A 27,707-nucleotide genomic window follows, 5' to 3' on the forward strand; every position below is an offset into this window, starting at 1 on the left:
TCAATCATACAGACACATGACGCACCTCAGCCGCCTCCTGCTGCTGCAGCTCCTGCTTCATGATGGTTTCCATCAATGTGGTGATTCTCTTCTCGTCTCTCGTCTTCTCTGCGGTCGTCTCACCTTGTAGCTGTCTCAGATCCCTTCTGTACGCCTCCAGCTCCTTCTCCAGAGCCGCCACCTCAGCGGCCTTGTCCTGTAGCTGTCCCTCCCGCTCTGACAGGAGATGTTCTGCAGAACCAGGAGAATTTACATGAGACAGGTCCCAACTCTGTGGGTAACAAACCTGGGGGATCAGGGGCAGCAGAAGGATGACACTTATCTCTGCCAGGACAGCGGGGTCTGATCAGGGGCGGATTAACTTTACCATAGGCCCCGGGCTGTTCACCAAGCCTGGGCCCCCCCCACCTCACTATAAATATGGCAGCACTAGCCTGGCCCCCCCCTCACTATAAATATGGCAGCACTAGCCTGCCCCCCCCCCCCCCACTATAAATATGGCAGCACTAGTCTGCCCCCCCCCCCACTATAAATATGGCAGCACTAGCCTGCCCCCCCCCCCCCACTATAAATATGGCAGCACTAGCCTGCCCCCCCCCACTATAAATATGGCAGCACTAGCCTGGGCCCCCCCCACCCCACTATAAATATGGCAGCACTAGCCTGCCCCCCCCCCCCCCACTATAAATATGGCAGCACTAGCCTGGCCCCCCCCCCCCACTATAAATATGGCAGCACTAGCCTGGGCCCCCCCACCCCACTATAAATATGGCAGCACTAGCCTGCCCCCCCCCACTATAAATATGGCAGCACTAGCCTGGCCCCCCCCTCACTATAAATATGGCAGCGCTAGCCTGGGCCCCCCCCCCCACCCCACTATAAATATGGCAGCACTAGCCTGCCCCCCCCCACTATAAATATGGCAGCACTAGCCTGGGCCCCCCCCCTCACTATAAATATGGCAGCACTAGCCTGGGCCCCCCCACCCCACTGTAACTATGGCAGCACTAGCCTGGGCCCCCCACCCCACTGTAACTATGGCAGCACTAGCCTGGGCCCCCCCACCCCACTGTAACTATGGCAGCACTAGCCTGGCGTTCATAGTACAGGACAGATAATGTCCTGATGTCCTAATTTGTGCAAAATAAAAAAAAACTGAGTTTTTGCAAATCATGGCGGAAGTGCAGCCAGGAGACAGTACACCACTGACAGTATAAGTCTTTTTGGGTAGTCATGGGCCCCCCAGGAGCTCAGGGCCCCGGGCTGCCACCCGAAACGCCCCTATTATAATCCACTACTGGGTCTGATCCCCCCCGCCCCCTCGTTACAGGAGGTGGATTATACCCAATCTCCCCCACCCCCCTAAAGGAGGTGGATTATACAGGATCAACACCCCCCCCCCCCTAAGAAGGTGGATTATACAGGATCAACCCCCCCCCCCCCCCAAAAAAAAAGGTGGATTATACAGGATCAACACCCCCCCCCAAAGGAGGTGGATTATACAGGATCAACACCCCCCCCCCCAAAGGAGGTGGATTATACAGGATCAACACCCCCCCCCCCAAAGGAGGTGGATTATACAGGATCAACACCCCCCCCCCCCCAAAGGAGGTGGATTATACAGGATCAACACCCCCCCCCAAAGGAGGTGGATTATACAGGATCAACACCCCCCCCCAAAGGAGGTGGATTATACAGGATCAACACCCCCCCCCCCAAAGGAGGTGGATTATACAGGATAAACACCCCCCCCCCCCCCCAAAGGAGGTGGATTATACAGGATCAACACCCCCCCCCCCCCAAAGGAGGTGGATTATACAGGATCAACACCCCCCCCCCCCCAAAGGAGGTGGATTATACAGGATCAACACCCCCCCCCCCCCAAAGGAGGTGGATTATACAGGATCAACACCCCCCCCCCAAAGGAGGTGGATTATACAGGATTAACACCCCCCCCCCCCCCAAAGGAGGTGGATTATACAGGATCAACCCCCCCCCCCCCAAAGGAGGTGGATTATACAGGATCAACCCCCCCCCCAAAGGAGGTGGATTATACAGGATCAACACCCCCCCCCCCCCAAAGGAGGTGGATTATACAGGATCAACACCCCCCCCCCAAAGGAGGTGGATTATACAGGATCAACACCCCCGCCCCCCCCAAAGGAGGTGGATTATACAGGATCAACACCCCCCCCCCCCCAAAGGAGGTGGATTATACAGGATCAACACCCCCCCCCCCAAAGGAGGTGGATTATACAGGATCAACACCCCCCCCCCCAAAGGAGGTGGATTATACAGGATCAACACCCCCCCCCCCAAAAGGAGGTGGGTTATACAGGATCAACACCCCCCCCCCCCAAAGAAGGTGGATTATACAGGATCAACCCCCCCCCCCCAAAAAAAAGGTGGATTATACAGGATCAACACCCCCCCCCCCCCAAAGGAGGTGGATTATACAGGATCAACACCAGCCCCCCCACTCCTTCTTTACAGGATTACATCAATATCCCAGGCCTAGTGTTACTGACCAGAGACCCTCCATAACCCAGGCCTAGTGTTACTGACCACAGACCCCCAATAACCCAGGCCTAGTGTTACTGACCACAGACCCCCAATAACCCAGGCCTAGTGTTACTGACCAGAGACCCCCAATATCCCAGGCCTAGTGTTACTGACCAGAGACCCTCAATAACCCCGGCCTAGTGTTACTGACCACAGACCCCCAATATCCCAGGCCTAGTGTTACTGACCAGAGACCCCCTATAACCTAGGCCTAGTGTTACTGACCACAGACCCTCAATAACCCAGACCTAGTGTTACTGACCACAGACCCCCAATATCCCAGGCCTAGTGTTACTGACCACAGACCCCCAATAACCCAGGCCTAGTGTTACTGACCAGAGACCCTCCATAACCCAGGCCTAGTGTTACTGACCAGAGACCCCCAATATCCCAGGCCTAGTGTTACTGACCAGAGACCCCCTATAACCTAGGCCTAGTGTTACTGACCACAGACCCTCAATAACCCAGACCTAGTGTTACTGACCACAGACCCCCAATATCCCAGGCCTAGTGTTACTGACCACAGACCCCCAATAACCCAGGCCTAGTGTTACTGACCAGAGACCCTCAATAACCCCGGCCTAGTGTTACTGACCAGAGACCCCCAATATCCCAGGCCTAGTGTTACTGACCAGAGACCCTCAATAACCCAGGCCTAGTGTTACTGACCACAGACCCCCAATAACCACGGCCTAGTGTTACTGACCACAGACCCCCAATAACCACGGCCTAGTGTTACTGACCACAGACCCCCAATAACCACGGCCTAGTGTTACTGACCAGAGACCCCCAATAACCTAGGCCTAGTGTTACTGACCACAGACCCTCAATAACCCAGACCTAGTGTTACTGACCACAGACCCCCAATATCCCAGGCCTTGTGTTACTGACCACAGACCCCCAATAACCCAGGCCTAGTGTTACTGACCACAGACCCCCAATAACCCAGGCCTAGTGTTACTGACCACAGACCCCCAATAACCACGGCCTAGTGTTACTGACCACAGACCCCCAATAACCCAGGCCTAGTGTTACTGACCACAGACCCCCAATAACCCAGGCCTAGTGTTACTGACCAGAGACCCCCAATATCCCAGGCCTAGTGTTACTGACCAGAGACCCTCAATATCCCAGGCCTAGTGTTACTGACCAGAGACCCTCAATATCCCAGGCCTAGTGTTACTGACCACAGACCCCCAATAACCACGGCCTAGTGTTACTGACCACAGACCCCCAATAACCCAGGCCTAGTGTTACTGACCACAGACCCCCAATAACCACGGCCTAGTGTTACTGACCAGAGACCCTCCATAACCCAGGCCTAGTGTTACTGACCAGAGACCCCCAATAACCCAGGCCTAGTGTTACTGACCACAGACCCCCAATAACCACGGCCTAGTGTTACTGACCACAGACCCCCAATAACCACGGCCTAGTGTTACTGACCACAGACCCCCAATAACCCAGGCCTAGTGTTACTGACCACAGACCCCCAATAACCACGGCCTAGTGTTACTGACCACAGACCCCCAATAACCACGGCCTAGTGTTACTGACCAGAGACCCTCCATAACCCAGGCCTAGTGTTACTGACCACAGACCCCCAATATCCCAGGCCTAGTGTTACTGACCACAGACCCCCAATAACCACGGCCTAGTGTTACTGACCACAGACCCCCAATAACCCAGGCCTAGTGTTACTGACCACAGACCCCCAATAACCACGGCCTAGTGTTACTGACCACAGACCCTCCATAACCCAGGCCTAGTGTTACTGACCACAGACCCCCAATAACCCAGGCCTAGTGTTACTGACCACAGACCCCCAATAACCACGGCCTAGTGTTACTGACCACAGACCCCCAATAACCCAGGCCTAGTGTTACTGACCACAGACCCCCAATAACCACGGCCTAGTGTTACTGACCAGAGACCCTCCATAACCCAGGCCTAGTGTTACTGACCACAGACCCCCAATAACCACGGCCTAGTGTTACTGACCACAGACCCCCAATAACCCCGGCCTAGTGTTACTGACCAGAGACCCCCAATAACCCAGGCCTAGTGTTACTGACCACAGACCCCCAATAACCACGGCCTAGTGTTACTGACCAGAGACCCTCCATAACCCAGGCAAAGTTTAGGAGGGGGGGGGGGGGGTTCTCCAAGTGTGACCGATGTCAGTGAAGTGGATAAAACTCCAGGCTCAATGGAAGGCTAGAGGAGGGTCTGTCCATTCAACCACAACCAAGGCTCAATGGTTCCATCCAGGGACATATACAATGAGGTGTCCCTGCTCCTGCCCCATTATCACCCAATCAGCCAATCCGAGACAACTCATTCCCCTGATGACCTGATGGCCGCTCTGAGATCTGAACTGAGATATGGTAGCAAGAGAAAAAACTTGTCCCAGTGCAGGGGTATCCCCACCGCACCAGGGGCATGGATACATGATACCCCTCTCCCACCACAGCAAGGGCATGGATACATGATACCCCTCTCCCCACCGCAGCAGGGGGATGGATACATGATACCCCTCTCCCACCACAGCAAGGGCATGGATACATGATACCCCTCTCCCACCACAGCAAGGGCATGGATACATGATACCCCTCCGCCACCACAACAGGGGGATGATACAGGATACCCCTCCCCCACCACCACAGGGGGATGATACAGGATACCCCTCTCCCACCACAGCAAGGGCATGGATACATGATACCCCTCCGCCACCACAACAGGGGGATGATACAGGATACCCCTCCCCCACCACCACAGGGGGATGATACAGGATACCCCTCCCCCACCGCACCAGGGGCATGGATACATGATACCCCTCTCCCACCACAGCAAGGGCATGGATACATGATACCCCTCCCCCACCACCACAGGGGGATGATACAGGATACCCCTCCCCCACCACCACAGGGGGATGATACATGATACACCTCTCCCCACGACCACAGGGGGATGGATACAGGATACCCCTCTCCCACCGCAGCAGGGGGATGGATACATGATACCCCTCCCCCACCGCAGCAGGGGATGATACATGATACCCCTCTCCCACCGCAGCAAGGGCATGGATACATGATACCCCTCCCCCACCGCCACAGGGGGATGATACAGGATACCCCTCTCCCCACCACACCAGGGGCATGGATACATGATACCCCTCCCCCACCGCAGCAGGGGGATGATACTGGATAGCCCTCTCCCACCGCAGCAGGGGGATGGATACATGATACCCCTCCCCCACCGCACCAGGGGGATGGATACAGGATACCCCTCTCCCCACCGCACCAGGGGGATGGATACATGATACCCCTCCCCCACCGCACCAGGGGCATGGATACATGATACCCCTCCCCCACCGCACCAGGGGGATAGATACATGATACCCCTCCCCCACCGCACCAGGGGGATGGATACATGATACCCCTCCCCCACCGCACCAGGGGGATGGATACATGATACCCCTCCCCCACCGCACCAGGGGCATGGATACATGATACCCCTCCCCCACCGCACCAGGGGCATGGATACATGATACCCCTCCCCCACCGCACCAGGGGCATGGATACATGATACCCCTCCCCCACCGCACCAGGGGGATGGATACATGATACCCCTCCCCCACCGCACCAGGGGCATGGATACATGATACCCCTCCCCCACTGCACCAGGGGCATGGATACAGGATACCAATCTCCCCACCACCACAGGGGATGATACAGGATACCCCTCCCCCACCGCCACAGGGGGATGATACATGATACCCCTCCCCCACTGCAGCAGGGGGATGATACTGGCTCTTGCACCATACAACATATAGTAATAGTTACTGGCGGCCTCCAGGGACTCCTCCAGCGCGGTGCACCACCTCCCCTCCTGCTGCAGCTCCCGGGCCCGCTCCTCCTGGGCACAGACTCTGTGGCTGATCAAATCCAGGGTTTTCTGCCGCTCGCACTGTTCCCGCTCGTAGTCCTGCCGCTCCATCTCTAGTTTTGTGGCTGCCTCCCGGAGCTGCGCTCCTCGCCCCTCAATCTCGTTCATGATTTGCTTTGAATGCTAAGGAAAAAAAAGATAATTATATAGGAAGTATGGAGCCATTTATCCCAGCCACGTATATCGGTGTATCTCAGCGACGTGTATCGGTGTATCCCAGCCACGTATATCGGTGTATCTCAGCCACGTGTATCGGTGTATCTCAGCCACGTGTATCGGTGTATCGGTGTATCTCAGCCACGTGTATCGGTGTATCTCAGCCACATATATCCGTGTATCCCAGCCATGTACCGCCGTATATATCCATGTGCCTCAACCACATATATCAGTGTATCCCAGCCACATATATCAGTGTATCCCAGCCACATATATCAGTGTATCCCAGCCACATATATCAGTGTATCCCAGCCACATATATCAGTGTATCCCAGCCACATATATCAGTGTATCCCAGCCACATATATCAGTGTATCCCAGCCACATATATCAGTGTATCCCAGCCACATATATCAGTGTATCCCAGCCACATATATCAGTGTATCCCAGCCACATATATCAGTGTATCCCAGCCACATATATCAGTGTATCCCAGCCACATATATCAGTGTATCCCAGCCACATATATCCGTGTATCCCAGCCACATATATCCGTGTATCCCAGCCACATATATCCGTGTATCCCAGCCACATATATCCGTGTATCCCAGCCACATAAATCCGTGTATCCCAGCCACATATATCCGTGTATCCCAGCCACATATATCCGTGTATCCCAGCCACATATATCCGTGTATCCCAGCCACATATATCCGTGTATCCCAGCCACATATATCTGTGTATCCCAGCCACATATATCCGTGTATCCCAGCCACATATATCCGTGTATCCCAGCCATGTACAGCCATATATATCCATGTGCCCCAGCCACATATATCCGTGTATCCCAGCCACATATATCCGTGTATCCCAGCCACATATATCCGTGTATCCCAGCCACATATATCCGTGTATCCCAGCCATGTACAGCCATATATATCCATGTGCCCCAGCCACATATATCAGTGTATCCCAGCCACATATATCCGTGTATCCCAGCCACATATATCAGTGTATCCCAGCCACATATATCCGTGTATCCCAGCCACATATATCCGTGTATCCCAGCCACATATATCAGTGTATCCCAGCCACATATATCAGTGTATCCCAGCCACATATATCAGTGTATCCCAGCCACATATATCAGTGTATCCCAGCCACATATATCAGTGTATCCCAGCCACATATATCAGTGTATCCCAGCCACATATATCAGTGTATCCCAGCCACATATATCAGTGTATCCCAGCCACATATATCCGTGTATCCCAGCCACATATATCCGTGTATCCCAGCCACATATATCCGTGTATCCCAGCCACATATATCCGTGTATCCCAGCCACATATATCCGTGTATCCCAGCCACATATATCCGTGTATCCCAGCCACATATATCCGTGTATCCCAGCCATGTACAGCCATATATATCCATGTGCCCCAGCCACATATATCCGTGTATCCCAGCCACATATATCCGTGTATCCCAGCCACATATATCCGTGTATCCCAGCCACATATATCCGTGTATCCCAGCCATGTACAGCCATATATATCCATGTGCCCCAGCCACATATATCAGTGTATCCCAGCCACATATATCCGTGTATCCCAGCCACATATATCCGTGTATCCCAGCCACATATATCCGTGTATCCCAGCCACATATATCCGTGTATCCCAGCCACATATATCCGTGTATCCCAGCCACATATATCCGTGTATCCCAGCCACATATATCCGTGTATCCCAGCCGTGTATATGCAGGGTAAAGGATCCCTGCAGGCCGGCGTCTTACCTCCTCCTGCTGGGTGACCTCGCGCTTCTTCTCCTCCACAGATCGCTGCAGCTGCCTCAGGCGCTCCTCCAGCCTTCTCTCTTTCCCCTGCAGCAGTCTGTGCCTCCCTGCAGCGCCCCCTATCTCCTCCTGCAGGGAAGACTTCTCCTGTAACATATCATCTCGATCCTTGGTGATGCTCTGCAGATCCTGGAACAGAGCAGCAACTTATACGGGAGGCTGAACCTGCCTGCAACTTTATCAAGCTGCACAAAGGTGGCATCCTTATAATGATGCATCTATACACGTCTGCAGGGAGGCTACACTGTGTAAGGTTGTGAGTGTATCTATACACGTCTGCAGGGAGGCTACACTGTGTAAGGTTGTGAGTGTATCTATACACGTCTGCAGGGAGGCTACACTGTGTAAGGTTGTGTGTATCTATACACGTCTGCAGGGAGGCTACACTGTAAGGTTGCGTGTGTCTATACACGTCTGCAGGGAGGCTACACTGTGTAAGGTTGCGTGTGTCTATACACGTCTGCAGGGAGGCTACACTGTGTACGGTTGTGTGTATCTATACACGTCTGCAGGAAGGCTACACTGTGTACGGTTGTGTGTGTCTATACACGTCTGCAGGAAGGCTACACTGTGTACGGTTGTGTGTGTATCTATACACATCTGCAGGGAGGCTACACTGTGTAAGGTTGTGTGTGTATCTATACACGTCTGCAGGAAGGCTACACTGTGTACGGTTGTGTGTGTCTATACACGTCTGCAGGGAGGCTACACTGTGTAAGGTTGTGTGTGTATCTATACACGTCTGCAGGGAGGCTACACTGTGTAAGGTTGTGTGTATCTATACACGTCTGCAGGAAGGCTACACTGTGTAAGGTTGTGTGTATCTATACACGTCTGCAGGAAGGCTACACTGTGTAAGGTTGTGTGTATCTATACACGTCTGCAGGAAGGCTACACTGTAAGGTTGTGAAAGTATCTATACACGTCTGCAGGGAGGCTACACTGTGTAAGGTTGTGTGTATCTATACACGTCTGCAGGGAGGCTACACTGTGTAAGGTTGTGAGTGCATCTATACACGTCTGCTGAAAGGCTACACTGTGTAAGGTTGTGAGTGCATCTATACACGTCTGCTGAAAGGCTACACTGTGTAAGGTTGTGAGTGCATCTATACACGTCTGCTGAAAGGCTACACTGTGTAAGGTTGTGTGTATCTATACACGTCTGCAGAAAGGCTACACTGTTTAAGGTTGTAGATACTGCATACAGAAAAAAACTCTACAGTATATGGAACTCTACAGTGACCTCCACGGTGCAATCCCTTCCACAGCCAGCAGGGGGCACAGCGTTTACATGTAATGATCCCCGTTATCTTTCCGCCTCTTCTCCTCCAGGACGTACCTGCTCCAGCAGCCGCAGCTGCTCCTTCACATCACTCACTTCTTCATTCACACCATTCAGCTCCTCGGTCTTGTCTGTAAGGAGAACATGAAACATCACCCATGGACCTGGAATCCTGGTGGGGCAGGGACCTGGAGCTGGGATCCCGGTGGGGTAGGGATCAGGGGCCGGGAGGGGTAGGGATCAGGGGCTGGGATCCTGGTGGGGTAGGGATCAGGGGCCGGGAGGGGTAGGGATCAGGGGCTGGGATCCTGGTGGGGTAGGGATCAGGGGCCGGGTGGGGTAGGGATCAGGGGCTGGGATCCTGGTGGGGTAGGGATCAGGGCACGGTGGGGTAGGTATCAGGGCACGGTGGGGTAGGGATCAGGGCACGGTAGGGTAGGGATCAGGGCACGGTGGGATAGGGATCAGGGCACGGTGGGGTAGGGATCAGGGCACGGTGGGGTAGGGATCAGGGGCCGGGAGGGGTAGGGATCAGGGCACGGTGGGGTAGGGATCAGGGGCCGGGAGGGGTAGGGATCAGGGCATGGTGGGGTAGGGATCAGGGCACGGTGGGGTAGGGATCAGGGCACGGTGGGGTAGGGATCAGGGGCCGGGAGGGGTAGGGATCAGGGCACGGTGGGGTAGGGATCAGGGCACGGTGGGGTAGGGATCAGGGCACGGTGGGGCAATGTTTAGCAATTCAGACAAGGTTCTTACCTTCCAGGATCTGCTGAGCGGACGCCGTTTCCTGCCGCAGCGTTTGCTTCTGCTTGTTGAGCTGACTCAGCTGCTCCTGCAGCCTTCTTACATCAGTCTCCAGTCTCTCCAGAGCAGCGCTCGCTGTCCTGTTCCGCTCCTCGGTGTCCAACAACAACCTGAAAACAAAGAGCAAAGGTGTCAACTAAACTACACTCAGTCTGCACTACTGACTACATCCTACCCCTCCTCCATCCTGCACTACATCTGATCCCTCCTCCATCCTGCACTACATCTGATCCCTCCTCCATCCTATCCCTCCTCCATCCTGCACTACATCTGACCCCTCCTCCATCCTGCACTACATCTGACCCCTCCTCCATCCTACACTGCATCTGACCCCTCCTCCATCCTGCACTACATCTGACCCCTCCTCCATCCTACACTACATCTGACCCCTCCTCCATCCTGCACTACATCTGACCCCTCCTCCATCCTACACTACATCTGACCCCTCCTCCATCCTGCACTACATCTGACCCCTCCTCCATCCTGCACTACATCAGACCCCTCCTCCATCCTGCACTACATCTGACCCCTCCCTCAGTCCTGCACTACATCTGACCCCTCCTACATCCTGCACTACATCTGACCCCTCCCTCAGTCCTGCACTACATCTGACCCCTCCTCCATCCTGCACTACATCTGACCCCTCCCTCAGTCCTGCACTACATCTGACCCCTCCTCCATCCTGCACTACATCTGACCCCTCCCTCAGTCCTGCACTACTGACTGCATCCAATACTTGGTGTCTCCCCTGTCCATCTAGGTTATGACTGCCCAGCGTGGACATTGCCCCCAGTGGTGGTGACAGTGTGTGACGATTACTTGTTGCTCTGGATGAGTCTGTGCTCCAGCTCCTGTTTGTTTTCCTCCAGACCTTCCTTCTGCTTGTTCAGGGTCTCTACCTTCTCCTGCAGAGCGTGCATCTGTGTCATGAGGAGCTCGATCTCCTGGTGATCTTTCTTCAGTAGCTGCTGCTGTCGCTCCACCTCTCCATGGACTCGCTGCAGTGTTGTCTGCAGGTTCTCCAGTTCCAGCTTTCCCTGTAGACAAAGCTCTCGATTAACCAACTCCCTCCCAAAGCCTCGGCTACATCCCCATAAGGAAAAGTAAGGCCCTGCCCCCCCGCTGGTGGGGCTGGGGGAATACGCATCTCATTACCAATGCATCCCAGACAGACATGTCACATCAGGTAACTTAAAGATAAAAAGTCACAGCGCCTGGTGGATCAGGGGGTGGTGGTGCTGCTCACAATAGCCATACTTCATGCTATAACAACCATGATAAGAAGAAAAGGAGCGCACTCACCCCGTAAAATGGAATACTTCTTTATTCTGTCATCAAAGGTTAAAAGCCATCTATAAGTACATCAGGTGGTAGGAACGCCACAACACTCAAATCACTGAAGAGGTGACAGCTGCTTCGCGCAGACGTCTGATAGAAGCGCCAGCTAGGCGGGAAGTAGCTGTCACCTCTTCAGTGATTTGAGTGTTGTGGCGTTCCTACCACCCGATGTACTTATAGATGGCTTTTAACCTTTGATGAAAGAATAAAGAAGTATTCCATTTTACGGGGTGAGTGCGCTCCTTTTCTTCTTATCATGGTTGTTATCACATCAGGTAACCTTGATGAAGATACGACCCATTGTGTAGAGCTCACAAACCGCAGCACATCGCACCTGCAGCAGCAGCGCCTGTGTCTTTTCCAGGTCATTGATCTTCTGGCTGTGCTGATGCTTCAGCCCCTGAAGTTCATTGTTCTCCAGATGCTGCATCTCCACAATGTGTTTCAGCTCTGAAAAGAAGAAAACCATTAGAGAACAGAGCATTTGGACCTGTGGAGGTCAATCCGGGCCTAAAGATGTCCTACATGAGGGACTATGATGTATGTCCACACCCGCTGGAGGTCTATCTGGGCCTAAAGATGTCCTACATGAGGGACTATGATGTCCACACCCGCTGGAGGTCAATCCGAGCCTATGGATGTCCTACATGAGGGACTATGATGTATGTCCACACCCGCTGGAGGTCAGTCCGAGCCTATGGATGTCTTACATGAGGGACTATGATGTATGTCCACATCCGCTGGAGGTCAATCTGAGCCTATGGATGTCCTACATGAGGGACTATGATGTATGTCCACACCCGCTGGAGGTCTATCTAGGCCTAAAGATGTCCTACATGAGGGACTATGATGTATGTCCACATCCGCTGGAGGTCAATCCGAGCCTATGGATGTCCTACATGAGGGACTATGATGTATGTCCACACCCGCTGGAGGTCTATCTAGGCCTAAAGATGTCCTACATGAGGGACTATGATGTATGTCCACATCCGCTGGAGGTCAATCCGAGCCTATGGATGTCCTACATGAGGGACTATGATGTATGTCCACACCCGCTGGAGGTCTATCTGGGCCTAAAGATGTCCTACATGAGGGACTATGATGTATGTCCACACCCGCTGGAGGTCAATCCGAGCCTATGGATGTCCTCCAAGAGGGACTATGATGTATGTCCACACCCGCTGGAGGTCAATCCGAGCCTATGGATGTCCTACATGAGGGACTATGATGTATGTCCACACCCGCTGGAGGTCAATCCGAGCCTATGGATGTCCTACATGAGGGACTATGATGTATGTCCACACCCGCTGGAGATCAATCCGAGCCTATGGATGTCCTACATGAGGGACTATGATGTATGTCCACACCCGCTGGAGGTCAATCCGAGCCTATGGATGTCATACACGGGGGTTTATGGTGTATGTCCACATGAGCCGGAGGTCAGTCCAGGCCTATGGATGTCATACACGGGGGTTTATGGTGTATGTCCACATGAGCCGGAGGTCAGTCCAGGCCTATGGATGTCCTACATGAGGGACTATGATGTATGTCCACACCCGCTGGAGGTCAATCCGGGCCCAAGGATGTCATACACAGGGGTTTATGGTGTATGTCCACATGAGCCAGAGGTCAGTCCAGGCCTATGGATGTCATACATGAGGGATTGTGAAGCATGCACCCATAAAGAAGAGAACGTCCATATGATGTGGAGGTCGGACCGGGCCTACAGATGTCATACATGGGGGACAGGATGTATATACACTGGTCAGAGCAGATCCTGACATCTCACCACTTCTCTGTCTGTGGATCTGGGCGACCATCTTCTGCAGGTTCTCTTCTTCCTCCAGGATTTCCTGCCGCAGGGCGGAGAGCTGCGACCTCTTCTCGCTCAGCTGTGCACTCACTTCTCCTTTTTGAACACTTAAATCTTCCAAGACAAACTTCACCTCCTGCAAATAAAAAAGAGAAGATTTAAGAATGTAAAGATAGCAGAAAATAAGGAAACGGACTAAACGACGCGCAGCGTGATGAGACTCAGCGGACGCTGTCCACACCACATGTCCGGCCTACAGAAGAGCTTAGGCCTCGTCTAGAAACTGCTGACCTTCTTCTCCTTAGAGCCCCTCCCCCCATGTCCTCCTCTAGCTGCCCCTCCTTTATCTGCTACAATAGCATCTGTGGGGGAGGGGCTCCTTACCATCACCGATTTTACCTACTGCTTATATTTTATATCCCATTCATCCTGAAATACCCACGGAGCCTATAGTGAAGTGTATGTGAGTGTATCGGCTCCCTCATAGGAGGCTTACTATGTAAAATGGTATATTCCAGCCTCCCCACAAGGGATTTCGGATTAGTTTCACCTTTCCAGATGTTTCCTCAGGTACAGCTTTTGCTATTAAGGGACCCTGTATTTGGGCAGAATTTGGTAAGTATAATTGTGATTGGTCGGATACTTCAGGGACGTCACCAAGTCCAGTTTAAAAAGAAGTTTTGGCAGGATAGTCATCTTAACAGACGTCGGGATCAAGCTGAGAGGACTGACCACCGCTGCCTGCTACCTGTCGTGAGGTGATTTTCATCTCTGAAGTATGGAGGATCTTTTTTTATAAAGTCCTATAGCGAGCCTCTGGAGTAGGGGGAGAAGACTGGCTGAAGTAAAGTTTGTTGCTTACCGCGGAGGGAGAGGATGCTTTGGCTTCAGGAGCGGCTGGGACACTTGGGGCTGTACCGCCATCTAGTGAGGAGGAGGCTGCTTCCCCGCCAGCGGCACAGCAGCAGACCAGGACCGGAAGATCTGCGATGTCGGCGGGAAGGGATGGCCTCCATGACAATGTGAGAGGAGGAGCCAAGGGCAGGAGCTCATTCGCCATCAGACGCCGTCACGGAGGGCATCTGCAGCGTCAGAAGATGATGACTTCACCGGTGGTGATACTGGGCAAGGGATGAGCCGGGCAGCGAAAAAAAGGAGCCGACTGCAAAGAAATCTGGGCTGGTGGCTGGAGCTGCGCCGCAGTGTGCCAAGGGTGCGCCCCCTTCATAGCGCCCCCTCCTTACTCCTGTGCGCGCTCCTCCTACTGAGCAGTCACTGAATGTAGATAAACACAATGTTAGCAGGGTTTTGCCGCGTTCTTAAGGATGCTGGGCAAGTCTGCTGAGGCTGATGCTGTGAGTGCTGAAGGGCGAGCGGATGTGCCGCTCCTACTAATGATGGTGTGGATTCGTTTGGTCAAGCGTGGGTTAATGCTGCATTGGGTAGGGAGATGCCTGCGTTGGATTGTTGCAGCGATGTGGGTGACCAGAGCGATATGCCTGAAGCGCCTATCCCCAAGCCGGGTGTCTCCGAGGTTCACCTGAAGGAGCCTTAGCTTGTGACATCTCACCTTTAGGATATCATCTAACATCTGCGGCTAAGGAGAAAATCTGGAGACTGGAGCAGGAGGATTTATTTACTGCCCCATTATAAAGAAAAGGATGAGAAGGATGAGGAGAGGAAGAAGCCAGCGGCTGCCAAGACATTTAGGAATTGGTAACGATCCTTCTGCATGTATGCTTCAGCGCCGGGGGAGCCATTCCCTGACCTCAGCGCCGGGGGAAGCCATTCCCCGACCTCAGCGCCGGGGGGAGCCATTCCCCGACCTCAGCGCCGGGGGAGCCATTCCCTGACCTCAGCGCCGGGGGAGCCATTCCCTGACCTCAGCGCCGGGGGAGCCATTCCACGACCTCAGCGCCGGGGGGAGCCATTCCCTGACCTCAGCGCCGGGGGGAGCCATTCCCTGACCTCAGCGCCAGGGGGGCCATTCCCTGACCTCAGCGCCGGGGGAGCCATTCCCTGACCTCAGCGCCGGGGGAGCCATTCCCTGACCTCAGCGCCGGGGGAGCCATTCCACGACCTCAGCGCCGGGGGGAGCCATTCCCTGACCTCAGCGCCGGGGGAGCCATTCCACGACCTCAGCGCCGGGGGAGCCATTCCCTGACCTCAGCGCCGGGGGAGCCATTCCCCGACCTCAGCGCCGGGGGGAGCCATTCCCTGACCTCAGCGCCGGGGGAGCCATTCCACGATCTCAGCGCCGGGGGAGCCATTCCACGATCTCAGCGCCGGGGGAGCCATGCCACGACCTCAGCGCCGGGGGAGCCATTCCACGATCTCAGCGCCGGGGGAGCCATGCCACGACCTCAGCGCCGGGGGAGCCATTCCCCGACCTCAGCGCCAGGGGAGCCATTCCACGACCTCAGCGCCGGGGGAGCCATTCCCCGACCTCAGCGCCAGGGGAGCCATTCCCCGACCTCAGCGCCAGGGGGGCCATTCCCTGACCTCAGCGCCGGGGGAGCCATTCCCTGACCTCAGCGCCGGGGGAAGCCATTCCCTGACTTCAGCGCCGGGGGAAGCCATTCCCAGACCTCAGCGCCGGGGGGAGCCATTCCCTGACCTCAGCGCCGGGGGAGCCATTCCCTGACCTCAGCGCCGGGGGTAGCCATTCCCTGACCTCAGCGCCGGGGGAAGCCATTCCCCGACCTCAGCGCCGGGGGGAGCCATTCCCAGACCTCAGCGCCGGGGGGAGCCATTCCACGACCTCAGCGCCGGGGGAGCCATTCCACGATCTCAGCGCCGGGGGAGCCATTCCACGACCTCAGCGCCGGGGGAGCCATTCCACGACCTCAGCGCCAGGGGAGCCATTCCCCGACCTCAGCGCCAGGGGAGCCATTCCCTGACCTCAGCGCCGGGGGGGCCATTCCACGACCTCAGCGCCGGGGGAGCCATTCCCTGACGTTTGTGGAGCTCTCTTCCAGCATGTGGATCTTAGTTTGGATGCATATCGAAGTTTTGGGGGTACAGCATTGTTAACTTACAACAAAATGTATATTTTTAAAATAGGGAGAAAAGAATGTCTGCTTGTGGCTACAGCTCACGATCCGCAGAGGGCACGGCCGGTGGCTGCTTCGTCTGCTTCTACTTTCTTTCGTAAAGGCAAATGCTTTAACCAATCTCCTTGTAAATGAATCCACACGTGTAAATACCGCCACAAGTGCGCCCACTGTGCCGGAGCACATCCTCTTTCCAGATGTTATAAAAAGCTCAATCTTCCCAGGCCCAAAGCTCTACTAGGGATGCAATATCCAAGAGTTTGGACGCCAGTGCAGCTGGAAAGAATGCGGCCGTGGTTAGAGGCCTTCCCAATCCGGCAGACGGCTGAACTATTGCTGTCCGGTTTTGAGAGTAGTTTTCCAGGCCCTGAATTTTCTGGTGTGGGATGCGTAGTGGTGGATGCGCTCTGTGCGGTTTAATCCTTGGGAAGTTGATAATAAATTGTTGACAGAAATTAGAGAAGGTCGGATAGAAGGCCCTGATCCACCTATCCCTAATTTTAGGGTTTCACCCTTAGGTTTAATTCCTAAAAAAAAGAACCACATAAATTCGGATTAGGGCTGGGTTCACACTACATATATTTCAGTCAGTATTGTGGTCCTCATATTGCAACCAAAACCAGGAGTGGATTAAAAACACAGAAAGGATCTGTCCACACAATGTTGTAATTGAGTGGATGGCCGCCATATAACAGTAAATAACGGCCATTATTTCAATATAACAGCCGATGTTTTAAAATAACAGCAAATATTTGCCATTAAATGGCGGCCATCCACTCAATTATATCATTGTGTGAACAGAGCCTTTCTGTGTTTTCAATCCACTCCTGGTTTTGGTTGCAATATGAGGACCACAATACTGACTGAAATATACGTAGTGTGAACCCAGCCCAAGGGTGGGTTCATACTAAGGAATTCTCGTGGATAATGTCAGCGGAATTCTGCGCGCCTTTCCACCAACTCCATAGAAAGAACTGACATTTCAGTTCTTTCGGCGGATAGCGGAATAGGCCGGCCCATAGAATGGTGTCTATGGAGCCGGCGGAAAAGCGCGCGGACAGACAGCGGAATTCTGCGGACATTATCCGCGAGAATTCCTCAGTATGAACCCACCCTAAGGGTGCGTTAACGCGTACAGGATCCGCAGCAGATTCGATGGTGCAGATTTGATGCTGTGTTCAGTTATTTAGATGAAATCTGCTGCGGATCTGGTACATGTGAACATACCCTAATTCATAATCTATCATAGGATGAACACAAACAATTCACTCTCCAACTCACTAAAATTCAAGTCTTTATTTTGCAATTAAAAACCGACGCGTTTCGGGCTTACTCGCCCTTAATCATGGCTGTTCTGCTGGGTCATATAGGACTCTACAGATGAGAGGCCGTCACTTATCTTAGGAAAACAATCACATGATGGCAGCGTGGACACACACACCATGAACAGAGCCATGATTAGGGCGAGTAAGCCCGAAACGCGTTGGCTTTTTAACCTCTTCAAGACCGAGCCCATTTTTACAAAAGTCCGGGTCAAATTAATGCAATGTTCCTCACCGCCTTCTAAGAGCCATAGCGCTTTTATTTTTCCACCCACAAGGCTGGTTGGGGTCATTTTCTGTTCCATGATCTCTAGCTTTTATTATTATCATATTGGTGTAGCAGAAAAATGTTGATTGCTCTTTGTGATATATAATTTAATAAAATCAGCAATCCTGGTGCGTTCTTTTGTTCCCGTTTACGGCATTCACCTTGCAGGAACAATAATATATTTTAATAGATCGGACAATTCCGCACGCTACAATATGTAATATGTTTATTTATTTATTCATATTTTTATAATGGGCAAGGGGGGCTTTTAAACTTTTATTGGGGGGGGGGGGGGTTATAAGGTTTTTTTCTAATGCTTAAAAAAACTTTTTTATTACACTTTTTTAAACACTTATTTACTGTAAAATATGCAATCATTGGATTGTATATACTGATCTATGCTAAGCCATAGTGACAGTGACAGATGCTTGATCTCGCGGTGGATTGCGGCGTTTAAGGGGTTAAAGGGATTGATAGAGAGATAGGACATGCACAGCTCCTAGTAAATAGGGAAGTGAGTGCACAATGCCAGAACACAAAAGACTAAGTATAAAAAGGGCAAAGACATGTGCTAGAATGGTGAGATTGGCACAACAAATAGTAACTAGATTTGCATTTCCAGGGAAATACATAGTGCTTGAAAAGAGCGCCCCTTTACCAGTGACTTCCCTTTAAGAGAAACTTTAACCCTGGGTGCCATCCCTTTAAGAGCGACTTGGGTCCCTTTAAGAGCGACATGGGTCCCTTTAAGAGCGACTTGGATCCCTTTAAAAGCGACCTGTGGTCCAGGTGGCTCTTAAAGGGACCCATTTCGCTCTTAAAGGGACCCATTTCGCTCTTAAAAGGGACCCAGGTCGCTCTTAAAGGGACCCAGGTCGCTCTTAAAAGGGACCCAGGTCGCTCTTAAAAGGGACCCAGGTCGCTCTTAAAGGGACCCAGGTCGCTCTTAAAAGGGACCCAGGTCGCTCTTAAAGGGACCCAGGTCGCTCTTAAATACATTCTTCTCTACTGTATTCACAGAGGAGAATCCCATAACAGACGATATGACTAGGGATAATGTTAATCCTCCCATAAATCTCACCTGCCTAACACAACAAGAAGTGGGGAAACGCCTTAAAAATATTAAAATCCATAAGTCACCGGGCCCAGAAGGTATCCATCCTAGAGTTTTGCAAGAATTAAATACTGTGTTAGACAGACCGTTATTCCTATTATTTAAAGATTCTATTACGACAGGGATTGTTCCACAGGACTGGCGCATAGCTAATGTGGTACCAATATTCAAGAAGGGGTCAAGGAGCGATCCTGGAAACTACAGGCCCGTAAGTCTAACATCTATAGTAGGTAAAGTATTTGAGGGGATTGTAAGAGATGCTATACTGGAGTATCTTAATGAAAATAATCTTATGACTCAGCACCAGCATGGATTTATGAGGGATCGGTCCTGTCAGACTAATCTGATCGGCTTCTATGAAGAGGTAAGTTATAGACTGGACCTGGGGGAGGCTGTGGATGTTGTGTATCTGGACTTTTCAAAGGCATTTGATACTGTGCCGCATGAAAGATTGGTCTACAAAATGAGGATGCTGGGACTCGGGGAAAACGTATGCAAATGGGTAAGTAACTGGTTGTGTGATAGAAAACAGAGGGTGGTCATTGATGGAACATATTCAGATTGGGTTTTAGTTACTAGTGGGGTACCACAGGGGTCAGTGTTGGGTCCACTTCTTTTTAATATTTTTATTAATGATCTTGTAGAGGGGCTACAGAGCAGAATCTCCATTTTTGCAGATGATACTAAACTGGGTAAAGTAATCAGTACAGAGGAGGATAATATCATATTACAGAGGGATTTGGAGAAGCTAGAGGCTTGGGCGGAGAAATGGCAAATGAAGTTTAATGTGGATAAATGTAAGGTTATGCATTTGGGCCATAGAAATAATAAGTACAGTTATGTGCTAAATAATAAAACACTGGGTAAAACTACTTCCGAAAAGGACCTGGGGGTATTGGTGGACAGTAAACTCAACTTTAGTGATCAGTGCCAGGCAGCAGCTGCCAAGGCTAATAAAATAATGGGATGCATCAAAAGAGGTATAGATGCTAAAGATGAGAACATAGTTTTGCCTCTTTATAAATCACTGGTCAGACCACACTTGGAATACTGTGTACAGTTTTGGGCACCGGTATATAAGAAGGACACAGCTGACCTAGAGCGGGTGCAGAGGAGGGCAACAAAGGTCATTAAGGGAATGGGTGGGTTACAGTACCAGGACAGGTTATCACGCTTGGGGTTATTTACGCTAGAAAAAAGACGTCTTAGGGGCGATCTGATCACAATGTACAAATATATGAATGGACAGTACAGAGATTTTTGTAGTGGTCTTTTTACTCCTAGGTCTGTAACAATGACAAGGGGGCATCCTCTACGTCTAGAGGAAAGAAGATTTCATCATCAGCATCGACGCGGGTTCTTTACTGTACGAGCGGTAAGACTGTGGAACTCTCTGCCACATGATGTTGTCATGGCTGATTCAGTAAATAAGTTCAAGGGAGGCCTGGATGCTTTTCTTGAACAATATAATATTACAAGTTATGGGCATTAGATTTCTGGTGATACGTTGATCCGGGGATTGTTCTGGTTGCCATTGCAGTCGGGGGAGGGGGGAGGGGGGGGGGAGTTTCTCCCTGTGGTGGGGCGTTTGTCTTCTGCCTCATAGGGGTTTTTCGCCTTCCTGGATCAACACAGTAGGATTTTCCTAGGTTGAACCTGATGGACTCTTGTCTTCTTTCAACCTTATTTACTATGTATGTTACTATGTTAAAGGGACCCAGGTCGCTCTTAAAGGGACCCAGGTCGCTCTTAAAGGGACCCAGGTCGCTCTTAAAGGGACCCAGGTCGCTCTTAAAGGGACCCAGGTCGCTCTTAAAGGGACCCAGGTCGCTCTTAAAGGGACCCAGGTCGCTCTTAAAGGGACACAGGTCGCTCTTAAAGGGACACAGGTCGCTCTTAAAGGGACACAGGTCGCTCTTAAAGGAACCCAAGTCGCTCTTAAAGGGACCCAAGTCACTCTTAAAGGGACTCAGGTCGCTCTTAAAGGGACCCATTTAGCTCTTTAAGGGACCCAGGTCACTCTCAAAGTGACCCATTTTGCTCTTAAAGGGACCCATTTTGCTCTTAAAGGGACCCAGGTCGCTCATAAAGGGATCCAGGTCGCTCTTAAAGGGATCCAGGTCGCTCTTAAAAGGGACCCAGGTCGCTCTTAAAAGGGACCCAGGTCGCTCTTAAAAGGGACCCAGGTAGCTCTTAAAAGGGACTCAGGTAGCTCTTAAAAGGGACTCAGGTAGCTCTTAAAAGGGACCCAGGTCCCTCTTAAAGGGACCAAGTCGCTCTTAAAGGGACCCATTTTGCTCTTAAAGGGACCCAAGTCGCTCTTAAAGGGACCCAGGTCGCTCTTAAAGGGCGACATGGGTCCCTTTAAGAGCAACATGGGTCCAGTACCTTTTGGAGCGACTTGGGTCCCTTTAAGAGTAACATGTGTCCCGTCCCTTGTGATTTGGGTCCCATCCCTTTAAGAGCAACTTGGGTCCCATCCCTTTAAGCGACTTGGGTACCGTCCCTTTAAGAGCGACCTGGGTCCCGTCCCTTTAAGAGCGACTTGGGTCCCGTCCCTTTAAAAGCGACTTGGGTCCCGTCATTTCAAGAGCAACTTGGATCCCTTTAAGAGCGACATGGGTCCCGCCCCTTCAAGAGAGACTTGGGTCCCATCCCTTTAAGAGCGACTTGGTCCCGTCCCTTTAAGAGCGACTTGGGTCCCGTCCCTTTAAGAGCGACTTTGCTACTTATAATGGTAAAGATCATTGCTCGATTACCATGACAATCTTACTCATGTAAGTGAGACAAAATCGTTAAAGAGTCACTGTCGTATTTTTTTTTTTTGCAGAAATCAATAGTCCAGGCGATTTTAAGAAACTTTGTCATTGGGTTTATTAGCCAAATCTGCCATTATCTGCATGTAAAAAGCCTTTTCCCAGGTCCCCCCCTCCTTCCTCTTTTTCATCCACTGCAAAAAATCAGAAAATTGTGACTTGTTGCAGGAGACGTCCCCTGTCTGTTCTAGGGAGAGGGGAGGGGGGAGGAGGAAGGAGGGAGTTAGCCGGCAGCAGAGAGCAGAGAACAGAGGATTACAGGCACGGAGCTGGGTGACAGCTGTAATCCGAGCTCAGACAGGTCACTGGTGACTGTCACAGGAGATATCCCGTGAGGGATTTGTAGATTAACTCTTTGTTGTCCTGTTTTGGTCTTTTCTTTAGCTCTCTCCATAGGAGAACAATGAAGACAGGGGGGAGAGCTTCAAACTGCTTTTTCATGATAAAAAAACCCAATAAATAATGATAATGATAATAAACCCAATTACAAAGTTTCTTAAAATCGCCTGGACTATTGATTTCTGCAAAAAAGAATTTCACGACAGTGACACTTTAAGGACCTTCCATCTTCTATTGGCCAATAGTGGACATGTGACTGTGGATGGTGTGAGACATTGCCTGACAGGACCTTAGAGTTCCTATTGGCTGCTATATTTCAGCTATTTGCATATGTGCTCTGATTGGCTGTTAGCGGCTAGAGTGTGGCCATTATTTCCAATGGGCCATTATTTTCTATGGGAAATTCGTGGTCATTAAACGAAAATTTCTTAAAAACGACAAATCCGATTGAAACAAAAAATAGATAGCACACCACACACCACCGAGGGCTTCGAAACGCAGTTTGAACAGAGTCTGTGCGCAAAGCGGTTAGGGCTGTATTACGCGCAGAAAAATGGCTGGAAGAAGAAGAAACGGAAGAAGAATACGGATTACAATATAGTGCTTTTCAAGCACTATAAAAAAATAAAAACATGCTTTATTTATCAGGTACACAACACAATGAAAAAAGTCCCAATTAAAACCACTTAAAAATCCCCCAAAAAAGGGAGAGCATATGGTCTAATGCAACCCCATAGATGGTGTGCGGTATCCCTATCATATGTAACAATATATACACAAATAAATATATAGATGTAACTATATATATAAAAAATAGATGAAACACATAGATATAGATATATAGATGTAACTATATATATAGATGATAGATGAAACACAGATATATAGATGTAATCACAGAGCAGGTCACCAAATCAAAAAATACAAAAAATATATAAATGATGTATAATGCAACCAACATGAATCGTGATGAAATAGCAATATCTGTGCGAGAAGACGACCAAAGCTGCGTATCACCAAATAAAGATGACAGGGATACGCTGGGGTGCCGTCCGAATACCATTAAAAACAATTTCTTAATCCTACTACAAGGGTAAATGGTCTTATTCTTAGCCAGTGGTTCCCCAAAATCACCACTTATCCCCACAAAGGAAGAGAACAATCTCTCACATTCACTCGTACCAGAAGCCATCTAAATAATGACGTAAGTCCTGTATGTTCCTGAACCACCCACTCCAAAAAACATGAGAGGGATTCAAAATACAGGACATGCTAAAACCCATTGGGAGCGCCTTGTCAAAATAAAAAGGGTCATGCCATACAAATCCCAAAGCATGATCCCCCGAAGAACATACCGGCAATAGGCGAAATGCAGATTCTGTATCAGTCTTAGATAAAGCGCTGTGACCGCACGAGCGGACGAGTCCCAAGGCGTCTTCAAAGGAACTGTAACGCAGCGAGACCAAAGATCGGTAAGTAGTATTGTTTAGAGAGTGACCTTTAGGATATGATAGACCTTGGGTATAGTTGATGGTGTTTTTCTGGCTGTATACCACTCTAGGAGCACGTGAGAGTTATCCCTGGACCCAAGGGCAACCCAATGTAAGGATGAACACAAACCGTTCCCTCCAGCTCACTAAAATTCCGTCCGTACACTCGGACTTCCTCAGGGGTAATGCGAGTATAAAAGGACCACATATTTATATCCTAGATATACAAATAATACATGTGAACTTAATTATTTCATACCATAAGGGGTGGTGTATAGCTCTGAGTCCGCCTCAACATGGCGCTGATCGCATCCTGTGGTATCTGATGGGCATGCGCCAACGACGTAACATCCGCCCTCATAAGTTAAAGCGACTCTGTACCCACAATCTGACCCCCCAAACCACTTGTACCTTCGGATAGCTGCTTTTAATCCAAGATCTGTCCTGGGGTCCGTTCGGCAGGGGATGCAGTTATTGTCATAAAAACAACTTTTAATCCGGCAGCGCTGTGTCTAACGGCCGGGGCTTACATTAGTATATGCATTAGGCTGGCACACCCTCTCCTTCCATCCTCCCCACCCTCTTCATCATTAGGAATGCTCCAGGCAGGGGCGTAGCTTGAGCATGACCGGGTAAGGACGCGTCTGACTGCAGCTCCGGGCCCCACACTCCATAACGGGGACTCTATCCTTCACTACCGCCACACAGTTATGCCTACTGGGGGTAGGAAGGCACCAGCTACCCTTCTGAGCACCCCACGGACCTCTTTGCCGCGACCTACCCGGACAAGTCCGTGTGCCCCGCAAAGATGCAAAGATGGCCGGCGCACCAGCTACACGGCGTGCTACACAGAAGTCCGCCCCAGCCTTTCCCGAACTGAGCCAGTCTGTGCCGGGGATTCTGTGGGCGCCTCCAGATGAGGAGCAGTCACCCTCACCCTCCACGGGGACCGATCCCACGGTCTCGCAGGCCCCTGCCTCGATCCTCGCCGAGGTGAAGAACCTGCTTCAGGCCCTCCCAACCAGGGATGAGCTGATGGCGCAGCTGGCGAGAATGGAGGAGCGGCATGCCGGGGACATGGCGGACCTGAAATCCTCCATAGCTACGATCACTGCAGCAGTTTCGGGGCTCGAAGCACGCCAAGACGCTGCAGACCAGGTCCTCTCCACCCTACCCCCTCGTGTGGACTCCCATGATATGGTGCTCCGCGATTTGATTGCCCACGTGGACGACATCGAGAACCTAGGTCGTCGCAATAATGTCAAGATTCGGGGCTTACCGGAGGACATCGGGCCAGAGCGCCTTACGTGAGCGGTCAGATACATCTTTAACAGGTACCTGGGAGAGCCCACTGACACTCACATTGAACTAGACCGCACACACAGAGTAGCGGGTCCACATCTGCCTGACCAGAATCGCCCCAGGGATGTGCTCTGCCGGGTACATTATTACCAGCAAAAAGAAGCGATTTTACAAAGAGCATGGGAGAAGGGACAGTTGGAATTTGAAGGGGCAGAGATTGTACTCCTCCCTTATTTGTCCAAGCGCACCCTGGCTATGCGGCGAATGCTTCGTCCCCTGCTGGACGTTATTCGGGAATCGGGGGCCTCCTACAGATGGGGGTACCCCTTCCATCTAATTATCCGCCACTCCGGGATGACCTATCTCCTCCGCACGCCAGCGGACCTGCTGGGGGCTCTGCAGCTACTGGGTCTCTCCTCGCTGACCCTCCCAGATTGGACGGAGCCGGTGTTACCACCTCCGCCTGCCGGTCTATCGGGTAGTCGTTCCCCGCGACAGGAGCAGCGCAGATCCCGCTTCCCGCGACGGGGTACCCCCCGCTCTCCACGCCACTAAGACCGCCGCTCTCCACTGCATCGCCCGACGGAGTCCCGCTGAGTGGAGTCAGCACGACATTGACAGGTGATGCCCGACAGCCTCCCACGTACCACCACTCACTGGATAGACTTGGATGGCTATGGAATTCCTGCCCTGAACTGTGCAGTATGGCCATGCGGTGACCGACCAAAGTGAGACTGCCCAGCTTCATAGGCCTCGTTGGGCTGAGGTACCTACTATGTTCTGCCTCTATGACTGTCCCTGGAGAGATACACCCCCCACCCCTGAGCTGTGCCCTGTCTCACTCCTCTCTCCCTGCCCCCTGGACCCTTGCCTTCCCACTGGTTTCGTCTTTCCCTTTCACTGGACAGACTTGGACGGCAAAGGTATTGATGCCATGAACTGTGCAGTAAAGCCATATGGCGACTGGCCCGAGTGGGACTGCTCAGCTTTATAGGCCCTGTTGGGCTGAAGTACCTGCTACGTAACGCCTCCGTGCCACTGTCCCTGGAGGGATATGCCCCCCATCCCTGAACTGTGCCTTATCTCACCCCCTTCTCCCTACCCCCCTGGATCCTTGCCTTCCCATTGGCTCATCTTTCCCTCTCACCCCCAGGCCGCCTCACATGATGCGGTTCAATGGCTCTTCTGGAGCCTGCAGAGATGCGGCCGTGGACGACCCAACCAGAGACTACCATAGGGGACTGAACTGGGCGCCACTTTCACCCCATTGCTGGGCTCCCCTCACCCTCCGTCTGTCTCCCCCCCCCCCCCCTGGATTCCTCTCCCCTCCCCCCCATGTGTCCTCCCCCCCCCTTCACTGGGATCCTCTCCCTCCCCTTCCCTCTCCTACACTTTCCCTCCCCCTTCCATTCATGGTTCCAAGTCCCCCCTCCTTCTCCCGCTCCCTATCCCTGCCTCCCCCACCCTCCTTCCCCTACCCCTCCACACCTTCCCTTTTGTCCCTCCATCATAATCACCTGAGTGGTTGGCCGGAAGTTTGGGAGGCATGATTTAACGTCTGAGTGTGATGGGGTTAACTGTTTCCCATGTTATGTGACATTTGTTCATGCCTTGATAATGTTTCTCGCTTTGGCTCAATTAACGCAGGTTCCGCTGGTCTTCACACCTAAAAGGTTTTCCTTCCCTCTGTCTGTTTTGTCCCTCTTTCCTCTTCAGCATCCTCTGGTGTGTGGACCTGTAGCTCAGGCTCAACACGGGTTAGTGTCTTGGCTCTCGCAGTCCTCTCACAGGTCCTCTGGGTGCTTCCTCCTTCACTCCTCGCTTTCTCCTCCTCGGGGCTTCCTCTTATGCTACTGTCCTCTCTCTATTTGACATCGGTCTCTGGGCCCGGGCTGGGTCCTTGGGCATGCTTTTCTGCGTTTTCCCACAACCCCATGCAGAGGTCCTTGGACGGTGGTCTGTTGGATCCCGACCTCCCTAGTGCTCAGAAGGTTGTCTGCCTTCCATTCCCTTTTCATTCTTCTTTCTTTTCCTTATTTCTTGCCCCCCGACCTTCTCTCCCCCTCATCTCTCCTTCCTCCCCTCTTCTGTTCCATCTTCTTCCCCATGTGGCCTACGTTTGCTTCTCACTGAGTCATGTCGACCGTGCTCTGTCTGTCAATTAATGCACAGGGATTAAATATCCCAGAGAAGCGCTCCTCTTTGTTGCGCCTACTGTGGGCAAAACGGGCCTCGGTAGC

At 51.9% G+C, this 27,707-nt stretch overlaps 1 protein-coding gene across 4 annotated transcripts in view; it reads right to left on the bottom strand.

Annotated features, from left to right (window-relative positions):
• The window catches only part of CNTRL (centriolin), a 247,561-nt gene that overhangs the window by 8,101 nt on the left and 211,753 nt on the right, over positions 1–27,707 (bottom strand). For all 4 annotated transcript variants that reach the window (XM_069986606.1, XM_069986603.1, XM_069986604.1 and 1 more), the window contains exons 31-38: positions 13,740–13,899; positions 12,285–12,400; positions 11,432–11,649; positions 10,565–10,722; positions 9,866–9,939; positions 8,467–8,655; positions 6,408–6,633; positions 26–231 (exon numbers count right to left, since the gene is read on the bottom strand). In XM_069986606.1, the coding sequence (XP_069842707.1) occupies positions 26–231; positions 6,408–6,633; positions 8,467–8,655; positions 9,866–9,939; positions 10,565–10,722; positions 11,432–11,649; positions 12,285–12,400; positions 13,740–13,899 (1,347 nt within the window). The remainder of the gene's footprint in view (positions 1–25; positions 232–6,407; positions 6,634–8,466; positions 8,656–9,865; positions 9,940–10,564; positions 10,723–11,431; positions 11,650–12,284; positions 12,401–13,739; positions 13,900–27,707) is intronic.

This window comes from Dendropsophus ebraccatus, chromosome 10, assembly GCF_027789765.1.
Source record: "Dendropsophus ebraccatus isolate aDenEbr1 chromosome 10, aDenEbr1.pat, whole genome shotgun sequence".
NCBI lineage: Eukaryota > Metazoa > Chordata > Amphibia > Anura > Hylidae > Dendropsophus > Dendropsophus ebraccatus.